The sequence below is a fragment of the Pelophylax lessonae genome, assembly GCF_965119305.1.
Source record: "Pelophylax lessonae genome assembly, chromosome: 1".
Classification (NCBI taxonomy): domain Eukaryota; kingdom Metazoa; phylum Chordata; class Amphibia; order Anura; family Ranidae; genus Pelophylax; species Pelophylax lessonae.
Window position 1 is genome coordinate 470,292,525 of NC_138768.1, and position 27,895 is coordinate 470,320,419.

General features: G+C 43.1%; 1 protein-coding gene across 1 annotated transcript; it reads right to left on the minus strand.

The window, feature by feature from the left end:
- Positions 1 to 433: 433 nt before the first annotated feature.
- Positions 434 to 18,557, minus strand: LOC309544865 (serine protease ami-like). Its single transcript, XM_082243856.1, has 5 exons — positions 18,417 to 18,557; positions 12,933 to 13,089; positions 10,360 to 10,498; positions 6,677 to 6,934; positions 434 to 636 (listed from the first exon to the last, which is right to left on the minus strand). Exons 1-5 carry the CDS (start codon positions 18,472 to 18,474, stop codon positions 451 to 453), a joined length of 798 nt encoding a protein of 265 aa, XP_082099982.1. The 5' UTR covers positions 18,475 to 18,557; the 3' UTR covers positions 434 to 450.
- Positions 18,558 to 27,895: the final 9,338 nt, after the last annotated feature.

Sequence of the window (27,895 nt, forward strand, 5' to 3'; positions counted from 1 at the left end):
TATGAAAGACCTAATGCATATAAATGCAAAACATTATCCTTCCCAAATTAATTTCTCGGGAGGCCTGTGTGAAGAAGGCCTTAAAGTACCCTTACTGCTTGTTCAGAATATGTTAATACTTTAGTATGCATAGTCTGGAGTCTCTGGACACAGGTTCACTTTAAGGAAGAAATTTTATAAAAGTGGGCAAAATCAGATTTATAGCAATTAATAGCAAAATCCTGAATTATATGAACTTTGTTGCTTTGCCAATGACTTGGGACCATTTGTGTTTTTAGTTTTATTCTTACATTTTCATGTATGTACTATGCTCATATGCAACATAACAAGAGTGAATTTAACATTCATCAACATAAATGAAGACAATTTGGAATAAACAGTATATAATACCTTTATCAGGTAAAACAATGAACAATTCCATTTTTGTGCTGTACTACATTTGCTTGTCGTTTAGGATTTGATTGTTGTTGCAGGACTGCATAGGGTGGCGTTATGCATGGTTTCTTCAATAAATCTTCTATAGGGATTTATACGGGTGTAGATGCCTGGCCTCCTGGCATTACCACAGACTCTAAATCCAGAAGACACTACAGCCTCCAGCACTCCAGCACACACCAAGGGCCCCCCAGAGTCTCCCTGAGGGATGGAAAAGTGATTGATTTATGGTTATTTAAAGTGTACTTTTTGCAAGTGTTAAACTTCAAAACACTTAAGGCTGTTGTTAGTTACAAGGGATATTGCATGAAAATTCAAGGTTATCTTTTCTAGGGGCCCTCTGACAAACCAAAAAGAAAAAGAAAAAAATAGTAAATGAAAGATGAAAATAAAAAATTGTAGGAAAAAACAAAACAATACGTAGCTTAGGTTCCAGCTCTGGAGAGCCAGGGACATCCCTGTTCCTCACTGATCCCTTCTAGAAAGATGGATGCTTATAATCCCAGATGAGTGAACTCTTGTATGGTGCTGGAGCAATTTCTTAAAGAATTATGAGCACCTGGCTTCCCAAGGAGGCAGCCGTGTAGAACAGTGATGTCACTGGCAACTTCGGGTAACAGATGTAGGGCAGGATCAGGGTATTTCTTTTCCATTTTGTTAAACCCAAAAAGAAAAACGTAATATACACTATATTGCCAAAAGTATTGGGACACCTGCCTTTACACGCACATGAACTTTAATGGCATCTCAGTCTTAGTCCGTAGGGTTCAATATTGAGTTGGCCCACCCTTTGCAGATATAACAGCTTCAACTCTTCTGGAAAGGCTGTCCACAAGGTTTAGGAGTGTCTATGGGAAAGTTTGACCGTTCTTCCAGAAGAGCATTTGTGAGGTCAGGCACTGATGTTGTACGAGAAGCTCTGGCTTCTATCAGGTTGAGGTCAGGACTCTGTGCAGACCAGTCAAGTTCCTCCACCCTAAACTTGCTCATCCATGTCTTTATGGACCTTGCTTTGTGCACTGGTCCAAATCATTTGGTGCAGGGGGGATTATGGTGTGGGGTTGTTTTTCAGGGGTTGGGCTTGGTCCCTTAGTTCCGGTGAAGGGAACTCTTAAGACGTCAGCATACCAAGACATTTTGGACAATTTCATGCTCCCAACTTTGTGGGAACAGTTTGGGGATGGCCCCTTCCTGTTCCAACATGACCAGTGCACAAAGCAAGGTCCATAAAGACATGGATGAGCAAGTTTGGGATGCATAAGAGCAGAGACTGCGAGCCAGGCCTTTTCGTCCAACATCAGTGCCTGACCTCACAAATGCGCTTTTGGAAGAATGGTCAAACATTCCCATAAACACACTCCTAAACCTTGAGGACAGCCTTCCCCGAAGAGTTGAAGCTGTTATAGCTGCAAAGGGTGGGCCAACTCAGTATTGAATCCTACGGACTAAGACTGGGATGCCATTAAAGCTGATGTGCATGTACAGGCAGGCGTCCCAATACTTTTGGCAATATAGTGTATTACAGCTTACAGCTTTATATGTGGTGGCTGCATTAGTTTTCACTTTTTAGGCTTTTCCCCTTTATTTTCCCTGGTTATCCTGCCTGTAATACTCTCTGTGTTTAGGGTGTGCTTTAGGGCAGTAGGGCCCTTTCACACTGATATATTTTTCCTGCGTTTTTACATTGCAAGAAAAACACAGCAAAATCATATATGCGTTTTTACCACGATTTTGCTACGGAGCAGTGTGAAAGGGTCCTTAAGCAGGATATACACATATCAAAATGCAGCTGGTTCAGCAGGAAGTGTCCAAATGTCAACGTGTGTGTACTCCTCACTGTTCAACAGAAGCTGGTTGTTAGATTGGCTCCTGCTTCTGTCAGTCATAGCTAGTGAGCCAATGAGGAGAGTGCAGGTGGTGGGCCCAAGCCACGCTTTGTGTGTGAATGGACTCCCCATTCCACCGTGCCCCTGTCACGGTCACACTCTGGTCTGGCTTCCCTTTGGATCCTTGACAAACTGTGAAACAGCCCTTCCATCTCTCATTCACACCTGAGCTTGCCTTTGTTTGGACTTCAGCCGCACACAGCTTCCTACAGATGGGTTTGTGTGAGCTCCACACAAAATTTGAGAGTGGCCTACCCCTCTAGATACAGGCCTTTTTGACCTTGTAGGCATTTGTTTATGATCCATACCACCTAGTGGACACACGAGGAGAATGCCGAGCCTGCCGAATTGATTTTAAATTCATGCATGCAGAATTTCTTCCTATACAGACAGAGACCTTACAAAAATTTATGTGCAATATTTTACATTACCCCTGAAGAAGAAGCGAATAGCTTCGAAACGCGTTGGGTATTTGATTGTGAATCTAATTGCACGTCTCTGTAGCTGTACTGTATTGCATTTTCTGCCTGCTTATTTCCTATGTATATGTTCAACATTTTGCTGTTTTTAGACTCTTATTGTTATTCAATAAAATTTTGATATTTTTTTCAAAAAAACCCTACTATCTATACTTGTCTCATACTAATCTGAATGCCTTAAAAGTCCCAACCCCTTAGGGGAACCCCTTTCTTTTGTTGTATTTACTCACAGGAGTGCAGCTCAAGAGTGAGCCTGCTCGAGTGCCCCCATAGCAAGAGGCTCGCTATTGGGGGGACTTGGCGGGGGGAGGAGCCAGGACCACCGGCAGGAGACCCAAAAAGAATAGGATTGGGGCTGCTCTGTAAAAAACCATTGCACAGAGCAGGTAAGTACAACATGTTTGTTATACATGTGCAGAAGAAGCAATAGACAGTCCGGTAGTTAGAGTGACCTGAAACAATAACCCTATTCCCCAAAAATAATTTATATGCTATTGAACTGACTGGTCTTCTAATCCATTTTTCACTAAATAATTCCTTACTGTACTTTCCTTTCTCCTTGCCATGCCGTCTGTGAGCTCCTGAACCCCTCTTTTTCCCCTCACTTTTTTTGTTTGGAATGGGCAGTGCATGTTAGTTTCAGTCATGTGCATTGCTCTATGTAAACTACAAATCCCATAGTCCATCTCAGGAGCTGCAGGAGAGGGTGGCTACATTCCTACATATGTAGGACCATGGAGAATCAACGTAGCCACCCACTAACAGGAAGTTAGATCCCAGCAGCAAAAAAGAATTCAAAGAGCTGGAGGAGGCTGACAGCAATATAAGATAACTTTTTGAGTTACGAATACACTTATTCATATAGAATGCATTTTTTTAACCAGAGTTTAGTGTAACTTTAAGTTGTCCTTTATGTGTCCTTCTTGGCTATACAAAAGATATGTGTCCTTTATCTGTCCTCCAAGGAACAGTGGATAAAAATCAATGATTTAAAAAAAAGAAAAATCTGATTCTTTTTTTTTTAAATCGGGTTTTTACGAAATTTTAATCAGATTTTTTTTTTTTTCTTATCAAATTTATTTGAATAAAATGCTTTTGGAATACAATTCTATCAAAAGACAGTTTTCTATTTCAAGATACATTAATAATTTTGTTTATTCTGCATGAAATGGAGCTTAGTTATGTAGCTGTATATTCTACAATATTTCCATTTTTGGTGAACTCATTCAATGAATCCAAGTTCTGCAAGCTGAGATAACATAGCACTGCATTGATGCATTCACATCATTTCATACTAACTACCAGCAAGAATGAATCCTTATATTTAAAGAGCATCTGTCATTTCAGATCCATCATGGCAGCGCCTGTTAGTGGGCATCCGCTCCTCTGCTGCGGCCATGTCCCTCACCTTGTTGTGTCACTGCCGCATCACCAGCCGTCCAATTAAAGTGAATGCGACTGTCGGTGAGTCAACAGCGGGTTAGTGGAGGAGTCGCTGCGGGACAGAGATGATAGTTGCTCTTTTAAAATTATGATTTAAATCGGGCCTTTTTACTAGTGATTTAAATTGCTTTTAGACCTGACTGTTGCTGCTGAAAGAAGCTTTGTAGTAATGGAGATGCTGCTTGTTCTATACAAAGTGTTGTAAACAATTTGTATTATTTTCCCACATACAAACAGCATGATTATGGGTGGCACGGTGTAGTGGTTAGAACTTTTGCCTAGAAGCAAGAGGGTTGCTGGTTCGAATCCCAACCACGACACTACCTGCCTGGAGTTTGCGTGTTCTGCCTGTACCTGTATGGGTTTCCTCCCACCCTCCAAAGACATGCTGGTAGGTTGGCAATTAGCCCTACCGTGTTTCCCCAAAAATAAGCGTGGATCTTATTATTAATTTTGGCACCAAAAGACATAGTAGAGCTTATTTTCGGGGTAGATCTTATCTCCCTCCCTGCCTGTCAGGATACCCCTGTGTGAACCTAATTTAGTGTTTGTAAAATCCTAGAATCCACTTTATGACTGTTTTATATAATGTCCAGTGTGTGTTTCTGTAATCTAATAGTGTGAAATACCTTCAGTACAGCGCCGCTCAGCTAATCTCCTGCTCTACTCTCTTCTCCTTCTCTTCTCATAGCTGTCAATAGGGGATCTCAGCCCCTCCCCTCAGAGCGGGTCACAGAAGCGCTGAGCATTATATTATAATAGTGTGAAATACCTTCAGTACAGCGCCGCTTAGCTAATCTCCTGCTCTACTCTCCTCTCCTTCTCTTCTCATAGCTGTCAATAGGGGATCTGAGTCCCTCCCCTCAGAGCGGGTCACAGAAGCGCTGAGCATTATATTATAATACAGTAATCCCCCGCTCCATCGCGGTTCAGTTTTTGCGGTCCCGGTAATTCGCGTTTTTTTTTGTAATGTTATTTTACTATATAAATCATTAAAAATTATATATTTTTGTGTTTTCCATAGCTCTTGCTATGTCTCTTAGTATCTTTTATGTGTTTAAATGAGTTTCTATTGTTTTAAAAGTGTGTTTAAAGACCTTAAAATGCTTTTACATGTACAGTGACAGTAAAAAAAACATGCCTACAATGCATTTTAATAGGGTTTTTCTATTTCGCGGAATTTCACTTTTCGCGGCTGGGTCCGGAACGTAACCCCCGCAATGGAGCCCCTCCCCTCAGAGCGGGTCACAGAAGCGCTGAGCATTATATTATAATAGTGTGAATTACCTTCAGTACAGCGCCGCTCAGCTAATCTCCTGTTCTACTCTTCTCTCCTTCTCTTCTCATAGCTGTCAATAGGGGATCTCAGTCCCTCCCCTCAGAGCGGGTCACAGAAGCGCTGAGCATTATATTATAATAGTGTAAAATTCCTTCAGTACAGCGCCGCTCAGCTAATCTCCTGCTCTACTCTCCTCTCCTTCTCTTCTCATAGCTGTCAATAGGGGATCTCAGCCCCTCCCCTCAGAGCGGGTCACAGAAACGCTGAGCATTATATTATAATAGTGTGAAATACCTTCAGTACAGCGCCGCTCAGCTAATCTCCTGCTCTACTCTCCCCTCCTTCTCTTCTCATAGCTGTCAATAGGGGATCTGCGTCCCTCCCCTCAGAGCGGGTCACAGAAGCGCTGAGCATTATATTATAATAGTGTGAATTACCTTCAGTACAGCGCCGCTCAGCTAATCTCCTGCTCTACTCTTCTCTCCTTCTGTTCTCATAGCTGTCAATAGGGGATCTCAGTCCCTCCCCTCAGAGCTGGTCACAGAAGCGCTGAGTATTAGATTAGAATTGTGTGAAATACCTTCGGTACAGCGCCGCTTGGTGCTCAGCTGATTTCCCACTGCTGTCCTTCTCTTCCCCGCCCCCGCTGACAGCTGGGGGTCACGGAAGCACAGAGTGTGGCTGTAACAAAGGTATTTCACACTATTTTAATATAATGCTTGGTGCTTCTGTGACCCGCTCTGAACACTGCAGAGGGGAGGGGCTGAGATCCAACACTGACAGCTATGAAGGTATTTCACACTATAAGATTACAGAAACACACACTGGACATTATATAAAAAGTGGATAAAGTGGATGCTAGGATTTTACAAACACTAAACTAGGACTTTTTTTCGGGGTAGGGCTTATATTGCAGCCCTCTCCGAAAATAACAGTAGGTCTTATTTTTAGGGTAGGTCTTATTTTCGGGGAAACACAGTAGTATAGGAATATGCGTTAGGGACCTTAGATTGTAAGCTCCTTGAAGGCAGGGACTGATGTGAATGTACAATGGATATGGAAAGAGCAATGGATATGGAAAGAGCTGCGTAAATTGACGGCGCTATGCAAGTACCTAAAATAAATAAATCTTATCATCCAGCACATTTTCTTACCTCACATGAGTCTTGTTTGGAGGTCCCTGCACACATCATATTCTCAGTAATTTCATCTTGATAGTAACCCCGACCATTACAAACATCTCTGCTGATTACCGGTACCGTCACCTCATTCAGCAAGTCCGGTTTCTTCCCTGTGCGCTTTATTTTCCCCCAGCCAGCTACAAGGCATCCAGTACCTGCCGCTATGGTTTTGTCTTCACATTGGATTTGTATGGGCTTCACTTTATCGCTCAGTGTGACATTTACTGCCAGCTGAAAATAAAAAGGTTCAGTCCATATTAAGAATTTCATACTGATATGTCCACAAAGCTTTCTGTTTATATGTGTGTAGCGGCCGCCCCCATAGAAAGAGGGGTTTCGTCGCCAGAGATGTTCTCTTCCCCCTAGTGTGAGGGATGCTGTAGAGTAGAGCAGGAATCGCTCTCACCATAGCTAGTGATTGAGCAATCCAAGCAGAAGAGGGATAGAGCTGGTATAGCCTTCTCCCACAAACATGAGATGACACTCTATGCTGTGAATCTAAGTAAGAACTGTTTATTACATTCCAAGACATACAGTTTTACACACAGCTAAGGGGCACTCCCCTTAGCCTTGCAGGGGGGGGGGGGGGGAATGAGACAAGGACCCACCAATGAGAACTGAACATTTGTACATTGAAACAGGCAATCTTAATACACACCCCCTGCGGAGAGATGTCTCCAGCTCAGACCATTGTCTGTGTCAGGAATCCACACACTTAGACACAGGAACAGGAGGGGGGGGATGGGCTGTAACATTACATTACATTAACTCAATGCCATGAATCATGCCATCTTCAGTTGTTCAGAGGATGAATAAGGGAAAATAAAATGCAATAAAATTGCAATGTCCCAAACTCATAGGAAAATGACACAAAGGGGTTTACAATCCAGGGACAGGGTGATCCGTCACACATAGTGACGGTTAGTACCGTCACATCCTGGCGCGGTCAAAAGGAATGTAAGGAAAAAGGGGGGGGGAGTCGGTCCCGAGGCCCCCCTTTCCTCATGGGATTGTGGAGGCGGCAGTCTCAAGCTTCCCCAAGACTGTGTAGGGTATTGGGGTTCTCTGATAGGTCATCAGAGTCAGGTGACCCTAGGGACACTTCAGAATCTTGGGCGGCCATTCAGGATAGGTCAATTAAGGTCATCTGACCCATGGAAGGTTCTGGAATCCAGGGGGCTCAAGTCATTGCCAGTCAACAGAAGGAATAAACCAGAACAGCTCCCTGCCCCCCCTTCCCTTGTTGCGGCTTGTTATGTGGTGGGACCCCCTTCCCTTTAAGATAAAGAGTAGGGGGGGGGAGAATTTATATAATTTGTTTAAAGTAAAGGATTTTAGGCTCGAGCTGTAGTGGCTGGGCCGTGTTTGAAGCATTCGGTATTTGATTTGAAATGAATGAAGTATTCAGTAGTATGTTTAAATCAGTGGTCTCAACCTTCCTAATGCCGTGACCCTTTAATACATGTTGTGGTGACCCCCAACCATAAAATTATTTTCGTTGCTACTTCATAACTGCAATGTTGCTACTGTTATGAATCATCTAAATGTAAAAATCTGAAATGCAGGATGTATTTTCATTTATTACAAATTGAACATAATTAAAGCATAGGTATTAATCACAAACACAATATGTAATTAGATATATAATTTTAATATAGTATATTAAATATTATAATACACTATTATTATAACAATAGCTTTAATAATACAAAAGATGATACATGGCATAGTTCAGTCAATACAGTTCATCTAAATGGATGTCTAAATTCGTCAATAAAGTTTCCTATGATTTACCATTCTCTGTGTTGTTTTTTTTACATACCTGTTAATATCACAAGGGGGCAGTATTCACATCAACCACAGCTGAATATAAACAGACCGATCAGCATCCAGATTAAGTTCCCATGGTACAGATATTGGTTTGTTTGTTTTTTGCAGTAGTTGATGATTTTACAGTACATGATTTTACATTTACCCAGTAATTATAATTCATGAAGTGTCGTTTTACCTCCAATATTGCTGCTTTCTACACAGTAGCTGCTGTCTACACATGTGAGACTGGTCCGCATAAGTACATTATGGCACAAGCCCTGTCACATACACCTGTATTTGTAGGAGGTGTATTTGATGAGGCTGGCGTGATGATGTCATCACGATGGATACTCGTATGTGGGCGTATCTGCATGTGAGCGGACCCGCATAGAGACGGATAGAGGAGCGGTGTCTCAGGTTCCTAAGACCATTGGAAATATGTGTTTTCCGATGGTCTTAGGCAACCCCTGTAACCTCTGAGACCCGCTGGTTTAGATGGTTCAACTGTATTTAGTAAAAAACCAATAATAAAGACACAACCATTATTTATCCAATTAAGTGGTTTGTTTAATTATTTATGTAATTTGCATGCTGCCTACAATCCCATAAAAGATACAAATGTTTCTATATAGATCAGGGATCTCCAAAGTTCTAGACAAAGGGCCAGTTTGCTGTCCTTCAGACTGAAACTTGCTAGACTGGATTTACAACCGCTTTAAATGGTTTGTCTGAACCCTTTAACTTCTACGTTAGCTTGGTATGTTAAGGGAAGTTTTAAAATGAGCAGGATCAACGAGTAAAAAACTGTGTAATGACAGACTGCATCATATATGTCATTTTTTGATTTTGCTTCTTGTCCCGGTTCACATATGTGTGATTCGCACTGCACTGCTCTGCAAAGCACATACAATGTCTGTGCGATGTGAATTCAGCCATACAGATTGTATGGCCGAATTTGCATCGAATTTGGACACAACTCGCACAGGACCCTTTTTTGGGTCCGCACCAGAATCAGATCGCATGGGTATTTACACCTATGCAATCCGATTCATGTCTGAACTGACAGTTCACACTGTGATATGCGAACTGATCTGGGGGTGTCGTTAACTTTGTATTGATACCCCCAGCGATTTGCATATGGAAGTGTGAACTGCCTGCCAGTTGAATGCGATGCAGGAACCCACAGTGGGATCATAGGGTTCCTACATCACATATATGTGAACCGGCTCTTAGTATCACTTTAACCACTTGCGGACCGCCCCACGCAGATTTACTGAGGCAGGGCAGCTCAACTACGCATAATCACGTAGACCTACGTGATTGTGTCTCGGCGGCGTGTGTGCTGCCGGAGTCGCCCTCCCACTGTGATTAGACACAGAAATATGTAGCAGAAAACAAATTGGCCAAAAATATTAAAACATTTTGATTTTTATATTTTTTGGGGGGGAATTTCATATAAAAAAATGTGAAAAATATTGTTATTTTTTCAAAATTTACGCTCTTTTTTTGTTTATAGCGCAAAAAGTCAAAATCGCACAGGTGATCAAATACCACCAAAAGAAAGCTCTGTTTGTGTCAATTTCATTTGGGTACAGCATCGCACGACCGCGCAATTGTCCGTTAAAATCACACAGTGCGGAATCGCAAAATAGGGCCTAGTCAGGAAGGGGGTAAAATCTTCCGGGGCTTAAGTGGTTAATATATTGCAAGAGAGGCTGGGGCATGTAATCCAGGAAACTACAGTGACATCCAAAGAAGGGGCTATTCATTTGTTTGTAATACAATCACACAAGAACAATTCCAGAAAAACTAGTTAACATGAGTAAATAAGCCTTCAAACATACCTTCAAAAGAAGGAGGTCATTTTCCTTGGTAGTTTTGTTGTACTGAGGATGGATGAACTGTTTCTCAATGCTGACAACCAACCTCTCAGGGTCCGACAGAGAGTTAATCCCCAGTACAGCCAAAATAGTGCTGTTAGGGCTGCAAAGAAAATCACGCAGAATTATTTATTTTTATACAGTGAACATGAGAAAACCAGAGCAATATTTGTATTTGATACATTCTGGAGTGAATTAGGGCTTCTTTGAATCTTTTTTTTTCTTCCAAAAAAGTTACTAAAATGAATTTTAAAAAATGATCACAAAAAAATGTTATTGTCAAAATATTAAATAAAATATTAAAATCCCCCGTCTGTTGCTCAAGCCCTCATATGTGCCACTGTGTGGTAGGACTTACTAGTCCTTGATTTTCAGTTATTGTCAAAATGCCATGTTAAATAAGATTTCCCTTACTACCTGTTATTCCCTGTACACAAGCATTGCATATACTGTAGGTGTGTTGTGTTGGAGCTTCAAAGTTCAGGGCAAGGAAATTGAAAAGCTAAAAGTAGTCAATTTACAGTATCCCACAAAAGTGAGTACACCCCTCACATTTTTGTCAATATTTTATTATATCTTTTCATGTTACAACACCAATGGCCAATAGTTTTTGTGTGGCCACCATTATTTTCCAGCACTGCCTTAACCCTCTTGGGCATGGAGTTCACCAGAGCTTCACAGGTTGCCACTGGAGTCCTCTTTCACCCCTCCATAACGACATCACGGAGCTGGTGGATGTTAGAGACCTTGCGCTCCTCCACCTTCTGTTTGAGGATGCCCCACAGATGCTCAATAGGGTTTAGGTCTGGAGAAATGCTTGGCCAGTCCAACACCTTTACCTTCAGCTTCTTTAGCAGGCAGTAGTTGTCTTGGAGGTGTGTTTGGGGTCGTTATCCTGTTGGAATCCTGCCCTGGGGCCCAGTCTCCAAATGGAGGGGATCATGCTCTGCTTCAGCATGTCACAGTACATGTTGGCATTCATGGTTCCCTCAATGAACTGTAGCTTCCTAGTGCCGGCAGCACTCATGCAGCCCCAGACCATGACACTCCCACAACCATGCTTGACTGTAGGCAAGATACAATTGTCTTTGTACTCCTCACCTGGTTGCCACCACACACGCATGACACCATCTAAACCAAATAAGTTTATCTTGGTCTCATCAGACCACAGGACATGGTTCCAGTAATCCATGTCCTTAGTCTGCTTGTTCTCAGCAAACTTTGTGGGCTTTCTTGTGCATCATCTTTACAAGAGGCTTCCTTCTGGGATGACAGCCATGCAGACCAATTTGATGCAGTGTGCGGCATATGGTCTGAGCCCTGACAGGCTGACCTCCCACCCCTTCAACTTTTGCAGCAATGCTGGCAGCTCTCATATGTCTAATTCTGGATATGACGCTGAGCACGTGCACTCAAATTCTTTGGTAGACCATGGCGAGGCCTGTTCTGAGTGGAACCTGTCCTGTTAAACCGCTGTATGGTCTTGGCCACCGTGCTGCAGCTCAGTTTCAGAGTCTTGGCACTCAACCCATTCACACCTGAGACCTTGTAACACTAACGAGTCCCATTACAACGAGGAGGGAAAATGGCTAATTGGGCCCAATTTGGACATTTTCACTTAGGGGTGTACTCACTTTTGTTGCCAGCGGTTTAGACATTAATGGCTGTGTGTTGAGATATTTTGAGGGGACAGCAAATGTACACTGTTTTACAAGCTGTACACTCACTACTTTACATTGTAGCAAAGTGTCATTTCTTCAGTGTTGTCACATGAAAAGATATAATAAAATATTTACAAAAATGTGATGGGGTGTACTCACTTTTGTGAGATACTGTAACAGGAACATCACAGCTCTAATTATCAGTCCGAAAATTGTTGGTGAGAGGTTTTAGTGGTTTAAGTACTGTCCTCTATTTGTGTCCACTGCACATGGGCAGGAGGAGGCACGACACAGAATCATCTGTCCACAACACGCGGTCTTACCCTGACACACAATAAATTGTAGTAAAAATGCCCTTTGCAGAAAGTTGGCAATTAGTGAATAAAAATGTCCCTTTGGTTTAATAGTGGTCAGGGGAAAATGCCTCCTTTTATATATTGGTGGTCAGTGCAAAAAATTCCCTTTAGTTTCACCTTAGTGGGTGAGTAGGATGTGCCCACTTTACAAATTGGTGGTCAATATCTGTTTACAGAAGGTCAGTATTTCACCGTTTTTCGTTTTAGTACTAAATTTGTTGCTAATGAATTGTTATATATAGTAGAAGTGCATGAAATATTGCAATGATCTATGACATTTCTAAGAGCTATCTCCTATTAGTACAGAAGTCCTGGTGGACATACAGAAAGATGATAGATAGATAGATAGATAGATAGATAGATAGATAGATAGATAGATAGATAGATAGATAGATAGATAGATAGATAGATAGATAGATAGATAGATAGATAGATAGATAGATAGATAGATAGATAGATAGATAGATAGATAGATAGATAGATAGATAGATAGATAGATCTGGTCAATACATGAACCTACTTGTCAGGAACACAGTGTGCGGCACTGATAACCCACTGTGGACTGAGTAAGGCACCACCACATAAATGACTGCCATCCACGTTCAATGATACCATGTATGGTCTGTTGTGTAGAGCGGACTCTGACCCACCTAAGATCCGACCCCGTGGTCGGCAGCCTAAAAGAAAACAGAAGGGTTAAGAATAATTTAAAGATTGTTTCCTTAGAAATTGATTCTTTAAGTCACTAACTAAAGCTGGCCTAAATACCCTGTGCAAATTTTGCCCGGTTCCTGATGAACCAGATGAAATTGACTTTGTGGGTGGCTTTGGCAACCCCCTCCTGCCTGACATCCTTGGATTTAGATGGAGCCAGGTGGGGTCCTGTCAGCTGAACCATGGTTGCATGCAGTCAGACACAGCCATTGTTCATGTATTCTGCTGTCAGCGGTTGCCGGAATCCAATCGCTCAGTAGGCAGATTCATCTATCTGCATTGTATAGAGTGGATATGAGTATCTGTTAGATAATTTTTTTCAGGCTGAAGGAAAAAAATATCTCAGCGTATGGCCAGTCTACATTTTATATTATAATGGTATATACACAACAAAATTGTAACATGAAAATGTTGGATTTCTGTGATTCAGGAAGCACAACCTACGTGTTGAATGGGTGTCTTTTCTATATATTCAGTTAACCTGCCTAGCGGTATCCCCGAGCGTGACTCGGGGTGGATTTTCCATGCTGTTATCGGTATCCCCGAGTCACGCTCGGGGTGGATGTGCAGAGCGCGCAGCGGTGTCTTACCTTCTCCTGGCGATCCAGCGATGATCTCCCATTGCTGTGATCGCCAGCCATCTGAGATCCCCGCCGCTCGTCCGTCCTCCGTCGGTCTGATGACTTCCTAGTTCTGTTCCCTGCAGCAGCAATGCTGCATGGGAGCGGAACTAGGGAGGGAAATTCAAACGTTGAACGTTGCACAAAACACAAACACACACATAACATTTATATTATATATATATATATATATATATATATATATATATATATATATATATATATATATATTTATATATATGTATATATATATATATATATATATATATATATATATACACACATATATATATATATATACACACACATATGTGTATATATATATATATATATATATATATACACACATATATATATATATATATATATAATATAACGCATGAATTATAATCCAATCAATAATATAATTTTATTATATAATATATATATATATATATATATATATATATATATATATTATATTATATATTATAATATAATAAAATTATATTATTGATTAGATTATAATTCATGCGTTTGTGTTTCAAATGGGAGCGGAACTAGGGAGGGAAATTCAAACGTTGAACGTTGCACAAAACACAAACACACACATAACATTTATATTATATATATATATATATATATATATATATATATATATATATATATATATATATATATTTATATATATGTATATATATATATATATATATATATATATATATATATATATACACACACATATATATATATATATATATATATATACACACACATATGTGTATATATATATATATATATATATATATATACACACATATATATATATATATATATATATATATATATATATATATATATATATATATATATATATATAATATAACGCATGAATTATAATCCAATCAATAATATAATTTTATTATATAATATATATATATATATATATATATATTATATTATATATTATAATATAATAAAATTATATTATTGATTAGATTATAATTCATGCGTTTGTGTTTCAAATTTATCACATCTGGGATGTCTACTAGAGTCTTGTTTTGGTCAGGTGTAAGTCAGTAATTACTAAGAATTGTAGGCCTATAATACATAACGCCAAATTTCCATGAAAACAATTGTACCGCTTTTGGTATGTAATTCCTGACATAATCATACTGCTAGGGAGGTTAATGCAGCTGATTGCCCTGCAAAGCTACATCCTTTAGGGAGGTGCAGAATGACATAGGACTTTAGTCATTCTGCATTAATGACTTTGTCTACCTACTAATTTTCACAAAAACTTTTGCATGTGTACTGCGCAAAATATCGCAGATGCAAATTTTTCTTTTTTTTGTTAACTAAGCTCGATGCCATGGGAGAATACTGACCACAATGCGGCTTTGTGCTATAACCCACAATACTGCTGTGCCCATATCCATATAAAACTGTACACAGAATGGATCTAAATGCAGCATTTTATACACCGGTGTTCAAAAAGCCTGACTTATACAGCATAGTGTATAGCATAATACAATCTGGGGCAGTGGAGCTCACTCTTATTGAGGAGAAAACCCTAAAGTCAGCTGAAAAATACTATGGAATAACATTTAGTTTGTAATCATGTTTAACCACTCTACTACCGCTCACAGTAATACTACTGCGGCAGAGTGGCTCGTTCCCGTCCAGCCACGTAGTATTAACGTGACTGGACTCCTCCCCTTCTGGGCGGCGCTTGCGCGCCGCCGGAGGCTCGCTCCCGCTGTTTTCATTCACAGCGGGAGTCGGGCCAGGGGAGGAGCAGCGGCGATCGCCGCTGCTCTTACCCGATCGTCGGGGATCGAGTCTGGAGATCCGCCCGCTGTGTGTAAACACAGCGGGCGGATCTCCATAGTGACAGGGAGTGACAGATCGGACTGTTCAGCATAGCTGGACATCGGATCTGTCCATGAATCACATAGTCACCTCCCCCCCTACACGTCAGTAAGCACCAGGCATACATTAACCCCTCCCTCTCCAATAAAATTAACCCCTTCCCTGCCAGTGTCATTTTTACAGTAACAGTGCATATATATAGCACTGATTACTGCAGTAATGTCACTGGTACCCCCAAAAGTGTCAAAAATGTCAGTCAGGGGTCCGGTCTGTCCGCCGCAATGTCGCAGTCCCGCAAAAAAAATCGCAGATCGCCGCCATTACGCGTTAAAAAAAAAACACCAAAAATGACAGAAATCTTTCCCTTTGTTAGTAAACGCAATAACTTTTGCGCAAACCAATCAAAATACGCTTATTGCGATTTTTTTTACCAAACATATGTAGCATAAAACAAATTGGCCAAAAACTTTTAAAAAAATTGGTTTTTACATCTTTTTTGGGGGGAATTTCATATAAAAAAATGTGAAAAATATTGTTATTTTTTCAAAATAAACGCTCTTTTTTTGTTTATAGCGCAAAAAGTAAAAATCGCACAGGTGATCAAATACCACCAAAAGAAAGCTCTGTTTGTGGGAAAAAAAGGACGTAAATTTCGTTTGGGTACGGCGTCGCACGACCGCACAATTGTCAGTTGAAGTCGCACAGCGCCGAATCGCAAAAAGTGGCCTGGACGGAAGACAGCAAAATCCTCCGGTTGTAAAGTGGTTAACCACTTCTGGACCGGAAGGATTTGCCCCCTTAATGACCAGGCAAGTTTTTGAGATACAGCACATCATTAATTTAACTGACAATTGCGCGGTTGTGTGACGCTGTATCAAAAAAAATGTATTTCCTTTTTTCCCCACACATAGAGCTTTCTTTTGGTGGTATTTGATCACCTGTGTGATTTTTATTTTTTACTCTATAAGCAAAAAAAGCAACAATTCTGAAAAAAAAAAAAAAAAAAACCAATATTTTTTACTTTCTGCTATATAAAATCCCCAATAAAAAAATAAAAAATACATTTTTTTCATCATTATAGGCAAATTTTTATTCTGCCACGTGTTTTTAGTAAAAAAAAAAAAATTGCAATAAGTGTATATTGACTGGTTTGCGCAAAAGTTTTCGCATCTACAAACTAGGGGAAAGATTTGTCACTTTTATGTATTTTTTATTTTTTTTTACTAGTAATGGCGGGGATCAGCGATTTTCAGCGTGACTGCGAAATTGCGGCGGACAGATCGGACACCTAACTGACATTATTGACACTTTTGGGGGGACCAGTGACAGTACTACAGTAATCAGTGCTAAAAATATGCACTGTTACTGTACTAATGACACTGGCAGGGATAGGGATAACACCAGGGGCACTCAAAAGGGTTAAATGTGTCCCTAGGGGGTGCTTTATAACTTTGGGGGGGGGGGGCTTTCTGCATGAACACAGAGACCTGTGTGCCTATGTAAGAGGAATATAGGCGCCCTGTCCATAACTGACAGAACAGTGGTCTGCCGTGTTTATGGCAGACTGTCGTTCTGTCTCCATGAGGAGCGATTGTGGGTGCCCAGGGGGCAATCGTGGCTGTCGGACCCGCTGATCGGCTTCCTCTGTGGCAAATTAGTTACGTTGTTTTGCGAGACAGAGCCAGCGGTCTGTAAGGCCTCTTTCACACTTGCGGGTAGTTTAGATCTGCCTGTCAGTTTTTCAGGCGGATCTGAACGGATGCCCCATCATGCATCTCTATGGGGCATCGGACGTCAGCGGAGACATGTCCACTGACATCCGATCCGATCCTGTCCATCAAATCCAGACGGATGGAAACCCTATTTTCCATCCGTCTGTCGGATTGGATGAGAACGGACAGACGGTCCGTTCTCATCCGATTCCCCCATAGAGAAGAGTGGGGACCTGACAGCTCTGTCTCTGCACACAGCACGGAGACAGAACTGCCATCCGCATGCTCAGCGGGGGATCTGCGGATTGATCCCCGCTGAGAAAAACGGAGTTCGCCGACGGAGCGGCAGGTGTGAAAGGGGCCTAAGTGTTTAAAGGGAAATGGATTTTATTAATTAATTTATTTTTTATAATCATATATGCTGCTCTTTGTACACATTTTTTTTTTGGAAGGTTCTCACCAAAGACCTGAGACTGTTGCCCTATCTGTGCAAAAACCTATCTATGTGTAACCTTAGGCTTGGTTCACAATACGCAGGGACAGCAGATCATTCATTTGAATGAGCTGCCGTGCTCCCGAAAACACAGAGAATAGGTCCCTGCATAGTTTCTGAAATCGCAGCCCGTGCAGAAACCGCATGTGCAGTGCGTTCCCCATTGCAGGAAGCAGCTGCAGCGATTTCCAGTGCGTGTGGGTGCCATTAGGAGTAACGGAACCCACACGTATCTCCTGTGTTTTCTGTGTGGGTGGTTGAGGATGCTGGAACGGGTAAGGTCCCGGAGTGGCAACCTTTCGCACAAGTGTGAACCAGGACTCTTCTACTAATGCGGATGATGATAATAATAACAACAACAATAACAACAACAATAGCAATACAACAAAATAATAATAAATAGCAACAACAACAAAATAATATCATATAAGAGATGTTTCCTGAAGAGCAATAAACCATGCAGACAAAAATATCCATTGTATACAAGGTGTAACACACCGCACAGCTTGTTTACAAAGCTTAATAATTCCTCTTCTGTGTACACATACTGCATGGTAGAATACCTATAACTAATATACATCTATGCACTGTGCATGCAAAATTGTTTTACTCACCATAATGAGGGATACTCAGCACCAGTAGAAAAACAGGTAAGAGTCGAGCTGCAGTCATGTTGGACTTTGATGATTCCACAGATTTTCTCCCAAGTATATTAGGAGGCGGTAATACCCGCAACAGCTACCTCATTTTAACACCTCCTGTGCTGACTTCACATTATCTACTATGCAAACAGGAAGCATACAAAACAATAGTGTATCAGTGAAGAGTGATGGAGGGAGTATACAATGAAGCCAGCAAAGTTCATCCTTAGGGCAATTCTAATACTGTCTTCTATTTAACCTTTCATGAACTAGCACAAAATAGAGGGAAACCAGTAAAATATTTCCACGAAAATACAGGAAAAAACACTGGGCTTATCTGAAAACCGAAATCATGAATAAGCATATTTGGTGTAAAAACACATAGGTAATGATGTATACTGCTCAAAGAATGGTAAATGTTACATTGTAATATATGTACACTATATTGTCAAAAGTATTGAGACGCACATGAACTTTAATAGCATCCCAGTCTTAGTTCGAAGGGTTCAATATGGAGTTGGCCCACCCTTTGCAGCTATAATAGACTTAACTCTTCTGAGAAGGCTTTCCACAAGGTTTAGGAGTGTGTCTATGCGAATGTTTGACTGTTCTTCCCGAAGTGCATTGTGAGGTCAGGCACTGATGTTGGACGTGAATGCCTGGCTCGCACTATCCGCTCTAATTCATCGCAAAGGTTGAGGTCAGGACTCTGTGCAAGCCAGTCAAGTTCCTCCACCCCAAACTCGCTCATCCATGTCTTTATGGACCTTGCTTTGTAAACTGGTCCAAATCATTTGGCGGAGGGGGGGTTATGGTTTTTGGGGTTGTTTTTCAGGGGTTGGGCTTGGCCCCTTAGTTCCAGTGAAGGGAACTCTTAAGACGTCAGCATACCAAGACATTTTGGACAATTTCATGCTCCCAACTTTGTGGGAACAGTTTGGGAATGGCCCCTACCTGTTCCAACATGACTGCGCTCATCCATGTCTTTATGGACCAATCCCCATTAACCACTTCCTGTCCAGCGATGTACCAGTAGCGTATTTTTAGCCCCAGCGCTTCTGCACAAAGTAAAAGTAATTCCTAGTGGCTAAGAACCCTCTGGATTACTTTTACAGGCAGTGGAAGGGGGTTCCACTCATGCCTTTAAGATGCGATTAGTAGCATTCGGTTCCTGGGACACAGCCCCCGTTCACATAGGGGCAATCCGACTTCGGGTGGCGACCTCCGAGGTCACGGTGCGAGCAGCGCGCCACAACCTCGGAGCGGCCGCCACGGACTTCATAACATTGAAGTCTATGGCGGTTGCCTCCTGGTCGCCCCAAAGAAGCTCCGGACCCTTTTTCTAAGTCGGAGCGACTTGTGTCGCTCCTATTAGAATGGGTCCGCAGCTTCCCTATGGAAGGCGACCTACGGCGACATGTGAGGCGACCAGGTCGCCTCACAGGTCGCCTTAGTGTGAACGGGGACTAAGTGGTTTGTTTAATTATTTATGTAAGTTGCATGCTGCCTACAATCCCATAACAGATACAAATGTTTCTATATAGATCAGGAATCTTCAAAGTTCTAGACAAAGGGCCAGTTTGCTGTCCTTCAGACATGTGAACGGGGGCTAAGAGGGATGGATGTTGTTCCTCCCACTGTGTGATGTCAGAAACCAGAAGCAACAAGGATTTTGCTTCCGGTTTCGGTCTTAGGTAAAAAAGCCATTACCGGCTTGAACAAGCATCTGATCAAACCCATCTTGGTTTAATCGGATACTTTGGAGGTCAGAGGACAGATATAGGGTTTAAAAAACCCCACATCTCTCAATAAAGAGGAATAGGGCCTGTTATGGCCCCTGCTATCACAAAGGATGATTTGTATCCCTTGTAAAAGCAAAAAAAAAAAGAAAGAAAAAAAAAATTAAAGGTACAGTGTGAACTTTTAATAAAATAAAATTAAAAAGAAAATTTCAACTGGCCCTGCTCTTTGGTGCTTATGGGCAATTTGCGAACGCACACGTTGGCCCCACACGCATGTGTAAACAGCAACAAACCTGCATTTTGTTTCCAGACGGGTTCAAGGGCATGGTTAAAGTGGTCCTGTCAGGTAGGCTGTACAGGGCCCCATAATTTCTAACAGCAGCCTTGGCCACGGCTGGCACAAGCTGCTTCCTTAGCAACTACTGACAGATAGGAAGCTGTTATACTATATATAGTAGTGATAGAAATATTAACTTTGGCTCTTGTCAAATGGGCTCAAAGTCTGGCATTTGGACCAACTTGTGCTTTGACCAAACTTTTGTATTTATTCACATAGAAAAAAGAAAAGAAAAAGAAAAATGTAAGTGTACTTGCGTGTGTCAGCCTAGTGAGCATAATTAAAACCAACAAACTGTATTAGAATTTTTTTTTAAAAACAAATGAATATACACTGGTATCTCACAAAAGTGAGTACAACCCCCACATTTTTGTAAATAATTTATTATATCTTTTCATGTGACAACACTGAAGAAATGACACGTTGCTACAATGTAAAGTAGTGAGTGAAAAGCTTGTATAACAGTGTAACTTTGCTATCCCCTCAAAATAACTCAACACACAACCATTATTGTCGAAACCGCTGGCAACAAAAGTGAGTACACCCCTAAGTGAACATGTCCAAATTGGGCGCAATTAGCCATTTTCCCTCCCAGGTGTCATGTGACTTGTTAGTGTTACAGGGTCCCAGGTGTGAATGGGGAGCAGGTGTGTTAAATTTGGTGTTATTGCTCTCATTCTCTCATACTGGTCACTGGAAATTCAACATGGCACCTCATAGCAAAGAACTCTCTGAGGATCTGAAAAAAACAGAATTATTGCTCTACATAAAGATGGCCTAGGCTAAAGTAAGATTGCCAAGACCCTGAAACTGAGCTGCAGCACAGTGGCCAAGACCATACAGTCGTTTAGCAGGACAGATTCCACTCAGAACAGGCCTCGGCATGGTTGACCAAAGAAGTTAAGTGCACGTGCTCAGTGTCATATCCAGAGGTTGTCATTGGGAAATAGAAGTATGCGCGCTGCTAGCATTGCTGCAGAGGTTGAAGGGGTGGGGAGGGGGGGGGGAGTCAGCCTGTCAGTGCTAAGATCATACACCCCACACTGTATCAAATTAGTCTGCATGGCTGTTATCCCAGAAGGAAGCCTCTTCTAAAAATGATGAACAAGAAAGCCCGCAAAAAGTTTGCTGAAGACAACCAAACTAAGGAACCTCTGGGTGAGTCTAGGATGGAGAAGGACCTGGGGGTACTGGTAGACAACAGGCTTGGCAGTGGCATGCAATGCTAAGCCGCTGCAAGCAAAGCCAACAGAATACTGGGATGCATAAAAAAGGGGATTCACTCCAGAAATAAAGAGATTATTCTCCCACTCTACAAGACTCTGGTCCGGCCACATCTGGAGTATGCTGTCCAGTTCTGGAAGGATGTGCTGGAACTGGAGAGAGTCCAGAGAAGGGCAACAAAAATAATTAGGGGAATGGAGGACATCAGCTATGAGGAAAGACTACAAGAACTGAACTTATTCTCTCTGGAGAAGAGACGATAAACGGGGGATATGATATCAATGTACAAATACTGTACTGGCGACCTTAGCATAAGGAACAAACTATTCAGAGAAAGGGAATACAATAAGACACGTGGCCACTCACTGAAACTAGAGGAAAGGCGGTTTAACCTTAAAATACGTAGGGGGTTCTTCACTGTCAGAGCAGTAAGGATGTGGAATTCTCTTCTGCAAACAGTCGTATCAGCAGGGAGCATTGATAGTTTCAAAAAACTATTAGATGGGCACCTTAAAGACCACAACATACAGGGGTATACAATGTACGGTTAACAGCAAACACACACACACATCATAGGTTGAACTGGATGGACTGATGTCTTTTTTCAACCTCACTAACTATGTAACTATGTAAGTTGTGGATTTTCCTATTTGCATCAATTTTGATTTATACAATCTTCACTTGTTCGAGATTCATGAACTCTTTATTTTTGGACTTTCTTTCATATTAATTTCTATTTATTTATTTATTTATCATTTAGCGCGACTTGTTTGTATTTATAAGGACATGGATTACTGGAACCATGTCCTGTGGTCTGATGAGACCAAGATAAACTAATTTGGTTTAGATGGTGTCAAGCATGTGTGGCGGCAACAAGGTGAGGAGTACAAAGACAAGTGTGTCTTGCCTACAGTCAAACATGGTAATGGGAGTGTCATGGTCTGGGGCTGCATGAGTGCTGCCACCACTGGGGAGCTACAGTTCATTGAGGGAACCATGAATGCCAACATGTACTGTGATATACTGAAGCAGAGCATTATCCCCTCCCTTCGGAGACTGGGCCGCAGGGCAGTATTCCAACATGATAACGACCCCAAACACACATACAAGAAGACCACTGCCTTGCTAAAGAAGCTGAGGGTAAAGGTGATGGACTGGCCAAGCATGTCTGCAGACCTAAACCCTTTTGAGCATCTGTGGGGCATCCTCAAAACGGAAGGTGGAGTCTCTAACATCCACCAGCTCCGTGGTGTCGTCATGGTGGAGTGGAAGAGGACTCCAGTGTCAACCTGTGAGGCTCTGGTGAACTCCAAGCCCAAGAGGGGTAAGACAGTGCTGGAAAATAATGGTGGTCACACAAAATATTGACACTTTGAGGCCACTTTTGTTGCCAGCAGTTTAGACAATATTGGCTGTGTGTTGAGTTATTTTGCGGGGACAGCAAATTTACACTGTTATACAAGCTGTACACTCACTACTTTACATTGTAGCAAAGTGTCATTTCTTCAGTGTTGTCACATAAAAAGATAGAATAAAATATTTACAAATATTTTGTGAGATACTGTAAGTGTACCTGCATGTGTCAGCCTAGTGAGCATAATTAAAACCAACAAAGTTTATTAGAAAAAAAAATAAAAACAAATGAACATATATAAATGAATATACACTTACATTTTTCTTTTATTTTTTTTCTATGTGGAAAATACATTGGTCACTAAATGAACAACTTTTTAATAATAATTACATAGGCCACCCTAAATATATAATTTAACAATATTGTTTTGCAAATTTTTTTCTTTTTCAATTTGGATATTTTATTGTTCCTTATATACTGTACATCTGCTGTATAGTAGATATGTTTAAATCTTGATGTTTGTGGCCAGCCTTGATGTGTGTGGCCATTTTTGCCCATTGGTATGCTTGCTTGAGCGCCTGTGTATTTTGTTTGTCTGTGTCATCCATTTCTATCACATGACAGCCAATGATGCTCTTATAAACACCCCCTTATGCTCAGAATTCCTATCCCCATTATTAGGCTCCAAGGGGCGGAGCAAAATGCATTGGAGGCGTGGCCTGGCTGGAGTCCAGGCTTGGGCTGCCATTCATCTTACTTAATGCACATGGGCCTTCTTCATGATGTGCAGCTTATGATTCTTTTCCATTGACATTGTTTAAATGTAAAGGGTTATTGTTCTGTGAATGACAGGTGCAAAGGAAAGCGTTAATAAGAATAAATTAGTAAAATTACAGCAAACATTAATATAAAGTGAATGCAAACTGGTACGAAGTGGTGCGATTTACATTTAATGAAGCCGCAATGATTCTGGAAAATAGTAAGTGCAATCAAGAAGAATCACTTGCTGAATCATAGAGCCACTTAGTGCTGTGGAGAACAGGGAGGAGAAAGGCAGGTAGGGAGGCTAGGTCACTTCTCTCAGTTTCTCAGTTATTTGTATAAGTCTTAGCTTGAGCTATTGTGGTCTGCAAACCAGTAGGCTTTTTTTGGTAAAGCAGGTAAAACTAGACTGGCAAACACTGAAAAAATAGCCTGTAGCTCCAAATGCAGGCTGGAAACGTAAAAAACATAAATTATCTTGTGCAACAGTTCATATTTATCTGCCTAAAATGCAAACATGTAAAAAAAGATTTTATTATAAAATATTACATAAAAGATAACATTTCTGTTACAGATGAAGGGATAAGTACAACTATATTTTACTTCATGTGATATTACCTGTATCTCTTTTTGTTTGCAGACACACGACATTGGGGGCTGTATATACAGTATGAAATTACAGAAATCATTTTCGCAGTATTTGTAAAACAATGTTCTCATTTTTTCCTTAATGAAATCACTGTTTAAAAAATATTTCAGTATAATTGGCACACTATAGTCGTACTGTTGGCAGAACACACAAACTCTCCTACAAATAATATTCATGAGAAAAGTGGGATGATAAGAGCATTCGGTACATTTCAGTTCTTTTTTTTTTTTCCTGTAGATGGTTTACAGTAAACAAGAACCATAAGAAACAGGAAACTGTACATGTACTTAAATAAAACACAATACCCTTTCCCATCATTTTCAGGAAAAGATAGAGTTCCCCAACTTTCATAAAAAAGATAAAGAGATTCTCCCCTCCATAATTTTCTGATGGAGCCTTGTTTGGCCAAGATTTTTGGCAAGATATACATACTTTGAGTCACAATTAGTAAAATCAAATTGCTACAACACCCCTTCAATCCCGCCATCCTGCACTATCCATGTAAGAAAAACAAGTTCTATTTTGAATTGGAAAAGTAATGACATAGTAACATTACCCATGATGAAGCCAAAAAGCCCAACTACAGCTATGCCAGCACTCCCTTTGGCCCATCCCCACATTAGTAAGGCCCGAAGTAAAAAAAAAAAAAAATAAGCGAAGGGCCTCATGAGGGGGTTTACTGGGCCACGGCAGTCAGGGGTTAAGGACATCAGGCCATGTAGGTCAGGTCACGGATTGGACAGGGCATTTCATAGGTGGGGTCTACAGTAGGGTAAGTGGGGGGGACTTACGGTCTTCCAGCACATTCCCCGAGGCAGCAAGAAGAAAGGATCCCCTTGTTTTCTCCCTGTGCTTGCTGCTGCGATCGGCTTTGATGGGGGACTTGGAGGCTTTCATCTCTCGGCTGCGGGAGGCGGCGGCGTCTCGTGGGACCCGGTGGCTGGAACGTCACCTGGAGGCGGCCATGGAGGAGGACATTGCGGGCACGGATTTCTCCCGTGGAGCTCAGCGCCACGATGGGAGCCCCGGTGGGGACCCTCCAGGGCCGCCGTCCCAGCGTTCGCCTGCTGTGGGCGGCGGGGCCTCTGGGAGGAATCCTCGGCGTCGGCGGAGCTCCAGTGGGCGGGGCCATTCTCGTGCAGGGCCTCCGGCCCTGCCCACTCGTCCGGATGAAGGAAGTGCAGCGGCTGCCCGTGGCGGTGAAGACCGGCCGCCCGGGTCAGCTCGGCGGGGGAGAGGTACCAGCAGTCGCCCTGGCCAGTCGGGTGGAGCGGCCGGCACTGCTACACCACGCATGTCCGGTGCGGCGGTGGCCCCGGAAGTGGATGAGGAGGCTGGTCCCGGCAGAAAACGTCAGCGGAAGTCGGTGGGGGACGTCAGTTCCGGTCATCGGCGGGGGGGAGGCGGAGCGGAGTGCCCCCCCTGCGCTTGCTGGTTCCAGGTCGGTCGTGGTGGAGGAAGATCCGAAGGTCCGGTCAGAGGGCGAGCTGTCCAGTTCCGAGGAGGGAAGTGCTCCTGGTCCGTCGTCTGCTGTGGCTGCGGGACCCGCGGCCGCGGGGTCCCAGTCAGGTGAGCCTTTATCTTTGCACCCTTTGTCTGTCCGGTCTGCTTTGTCTGCGTTGGTGGGGGCGTTGGGGGTGGAGCAGAACCGGGGGGGGGGGCCCGCGGTGGTGGGGGGGGCCCCGGGGGGGATGGGCTCTCCGCAGGTCGCGGAGGGGAGGGTCCCAGGGCCTGCTGCGACGGTTGCGGCGGGGGGCCTGGGGGACTTGCTGGCGGGCCTGCGGTCCTTGGTCCAGCGTATTGATGGGAGTGTGGGGAGTTCGGCGCCGGTGGCGGCGTGGGGCTCCGGTCGCGGCGGCGTCTGGCACGGGACCTGCGGGGGCTGGGTCAGCCCCGGCTGCTTCGGGGGACAAGGTGGTGGCGCCAGTGAAATCGCCTCCTGCGGTGCCGGCGGTGGACAAGGTTGCGGAGCCCAAGGCGTCAGGTAAGGATGATGCGATTCGTTTGGCGGATTCCGCGAAGTGTGAGGTGTACGTCTGTTTTGAGGGCCCCTTGGGGGCGCACCTCAAGGCGGAGGTAAGGGAGAAGATCTGGAAGGATGAGTACGTCGAGATATTCACGTTGCTTCCGTTGGAGAAGTTTAACCTGGATAGGGTGAGTCAAAGAAGGAAGATGAGGAACGGCGGCGTTTTCGTTTAATTCCGCGCATGTTTAGCAATTGGCTTCAGGCGTTTGCTATTTTTGCGAGTGTGGTGGGCGAGAAGCATCCGGAGCATTGCTCCACTTTGTTTTGCTATCTGGATGCGATCGGGGAGGCCCACAGGGTGTATGGGGGGGTGGCGTGGCTCCGGTATGACGAGCAGTTCCGTCAACGGAAGGCGGTTCGCCCGTCATTGAGGTGGGATCATAAGGACATTAGTTTGTGGATGCGCCTCATGACTTCTGCACGGGCGGTACCGTCTTCCTTTCCGAGCGGGGTCTGCGGTCCCTCTTCCCCAGGACAGCCGGCCGCGAAGCGTCGGGGTTTCTGTTGGCAGTACAACGAAGGGACGTGCCGCTTTGGAACTGCCTGCAAGTTCAAGCATGAGTGCTCCGGTTGTGGGGGCGCTCACCCCTTCTCCCGTTGTTTTAAGCAGGGTAAGCCCCGTACCGGGGACGCTCAGCACAAGAGGGACGACGCCGGTGATGGTGGAAAGGATGCGGCCTTTCCTAAGTAGGTATCCGGACCGGGCGGCGGCCCGCTTGCTGGAGGAGGGGTTTTCGGTCGGTTTCCGCATTCCTTGTTCTCTTGATGGTGTTCCCCCTTTGGCGGATAATTTGCGTTCGACTCGGCTGAACCCCGGGGTGGTGTCCGACAAGTTGGCGAAGGAGGTGGCCTTGGGCCGCATGGCGGGTCCTTTTGATGCGCCGTCCTTGGCTGATTTGGTGGTTTCCCCGTTGGGTTTGGTGCCGAAGAAGGAGCCGAACAAGTTTCGGATGATCCACCATCTGTCCTTTCCGAAAGGGGGTTCGGTCAATGATGGGATTTATCCGGGTGCTTGTGCGGTGTCGTACACGTCTTTTGACGCTGCCATTTGTTGGGTTCGCCTTTATGGGCGGGGTGCGTTGCTGGCCAAAACGGATGTGGAGGCTGCGTTTCGTTTGTTGCCGGTGCATCCGAGCAGCTTTCGGTTGTTGGGTTGTAGGTGGTTGGATGCCTTTTATGTCGATCGCTGCTTGCCCATGGGCTGCTCTATCTCCTGTGCGTTTTTTGAGACCTTCAGTTCGTTCGTGGAGTGGGTGGTACGGGAGGTGTCTGGGGTCAATTCGGTCATCCATTACCTGGATGATTTCCTGTTTATTGGCCCCCCGTCTTCTCCCTTGTGTGGTGTCTTGTTGGCTTCC

What these genes read in the sequence shown, in the direction of transcription:
- LOC309544865 (XM_082243856.1), bottom strand. Translation starts at nt 18,474, where the DNA reads ATGACTGCAGCTCGACTCTTACCTGTTTTTCTACTGGTGCTGAGTATC. An exon ending in GCTGAGTATCCCTCATTATG is followed by an intron (nt 13,090 to 18,416) that starts GTGAGTAAAACA and finishes GTTTTCTTTTAG; the next exon opens with GCTGCCGACCACGGGGTCGG. An exon ending in GCACACTGTGTTCCTGACAA is followed by an intron (nt 10,499 to 12,932) that starts GTAGGTTCATGT and finishes TTTTCTTTGCAG; the next exon opens with CCCTAACAGCACTATTTTGG.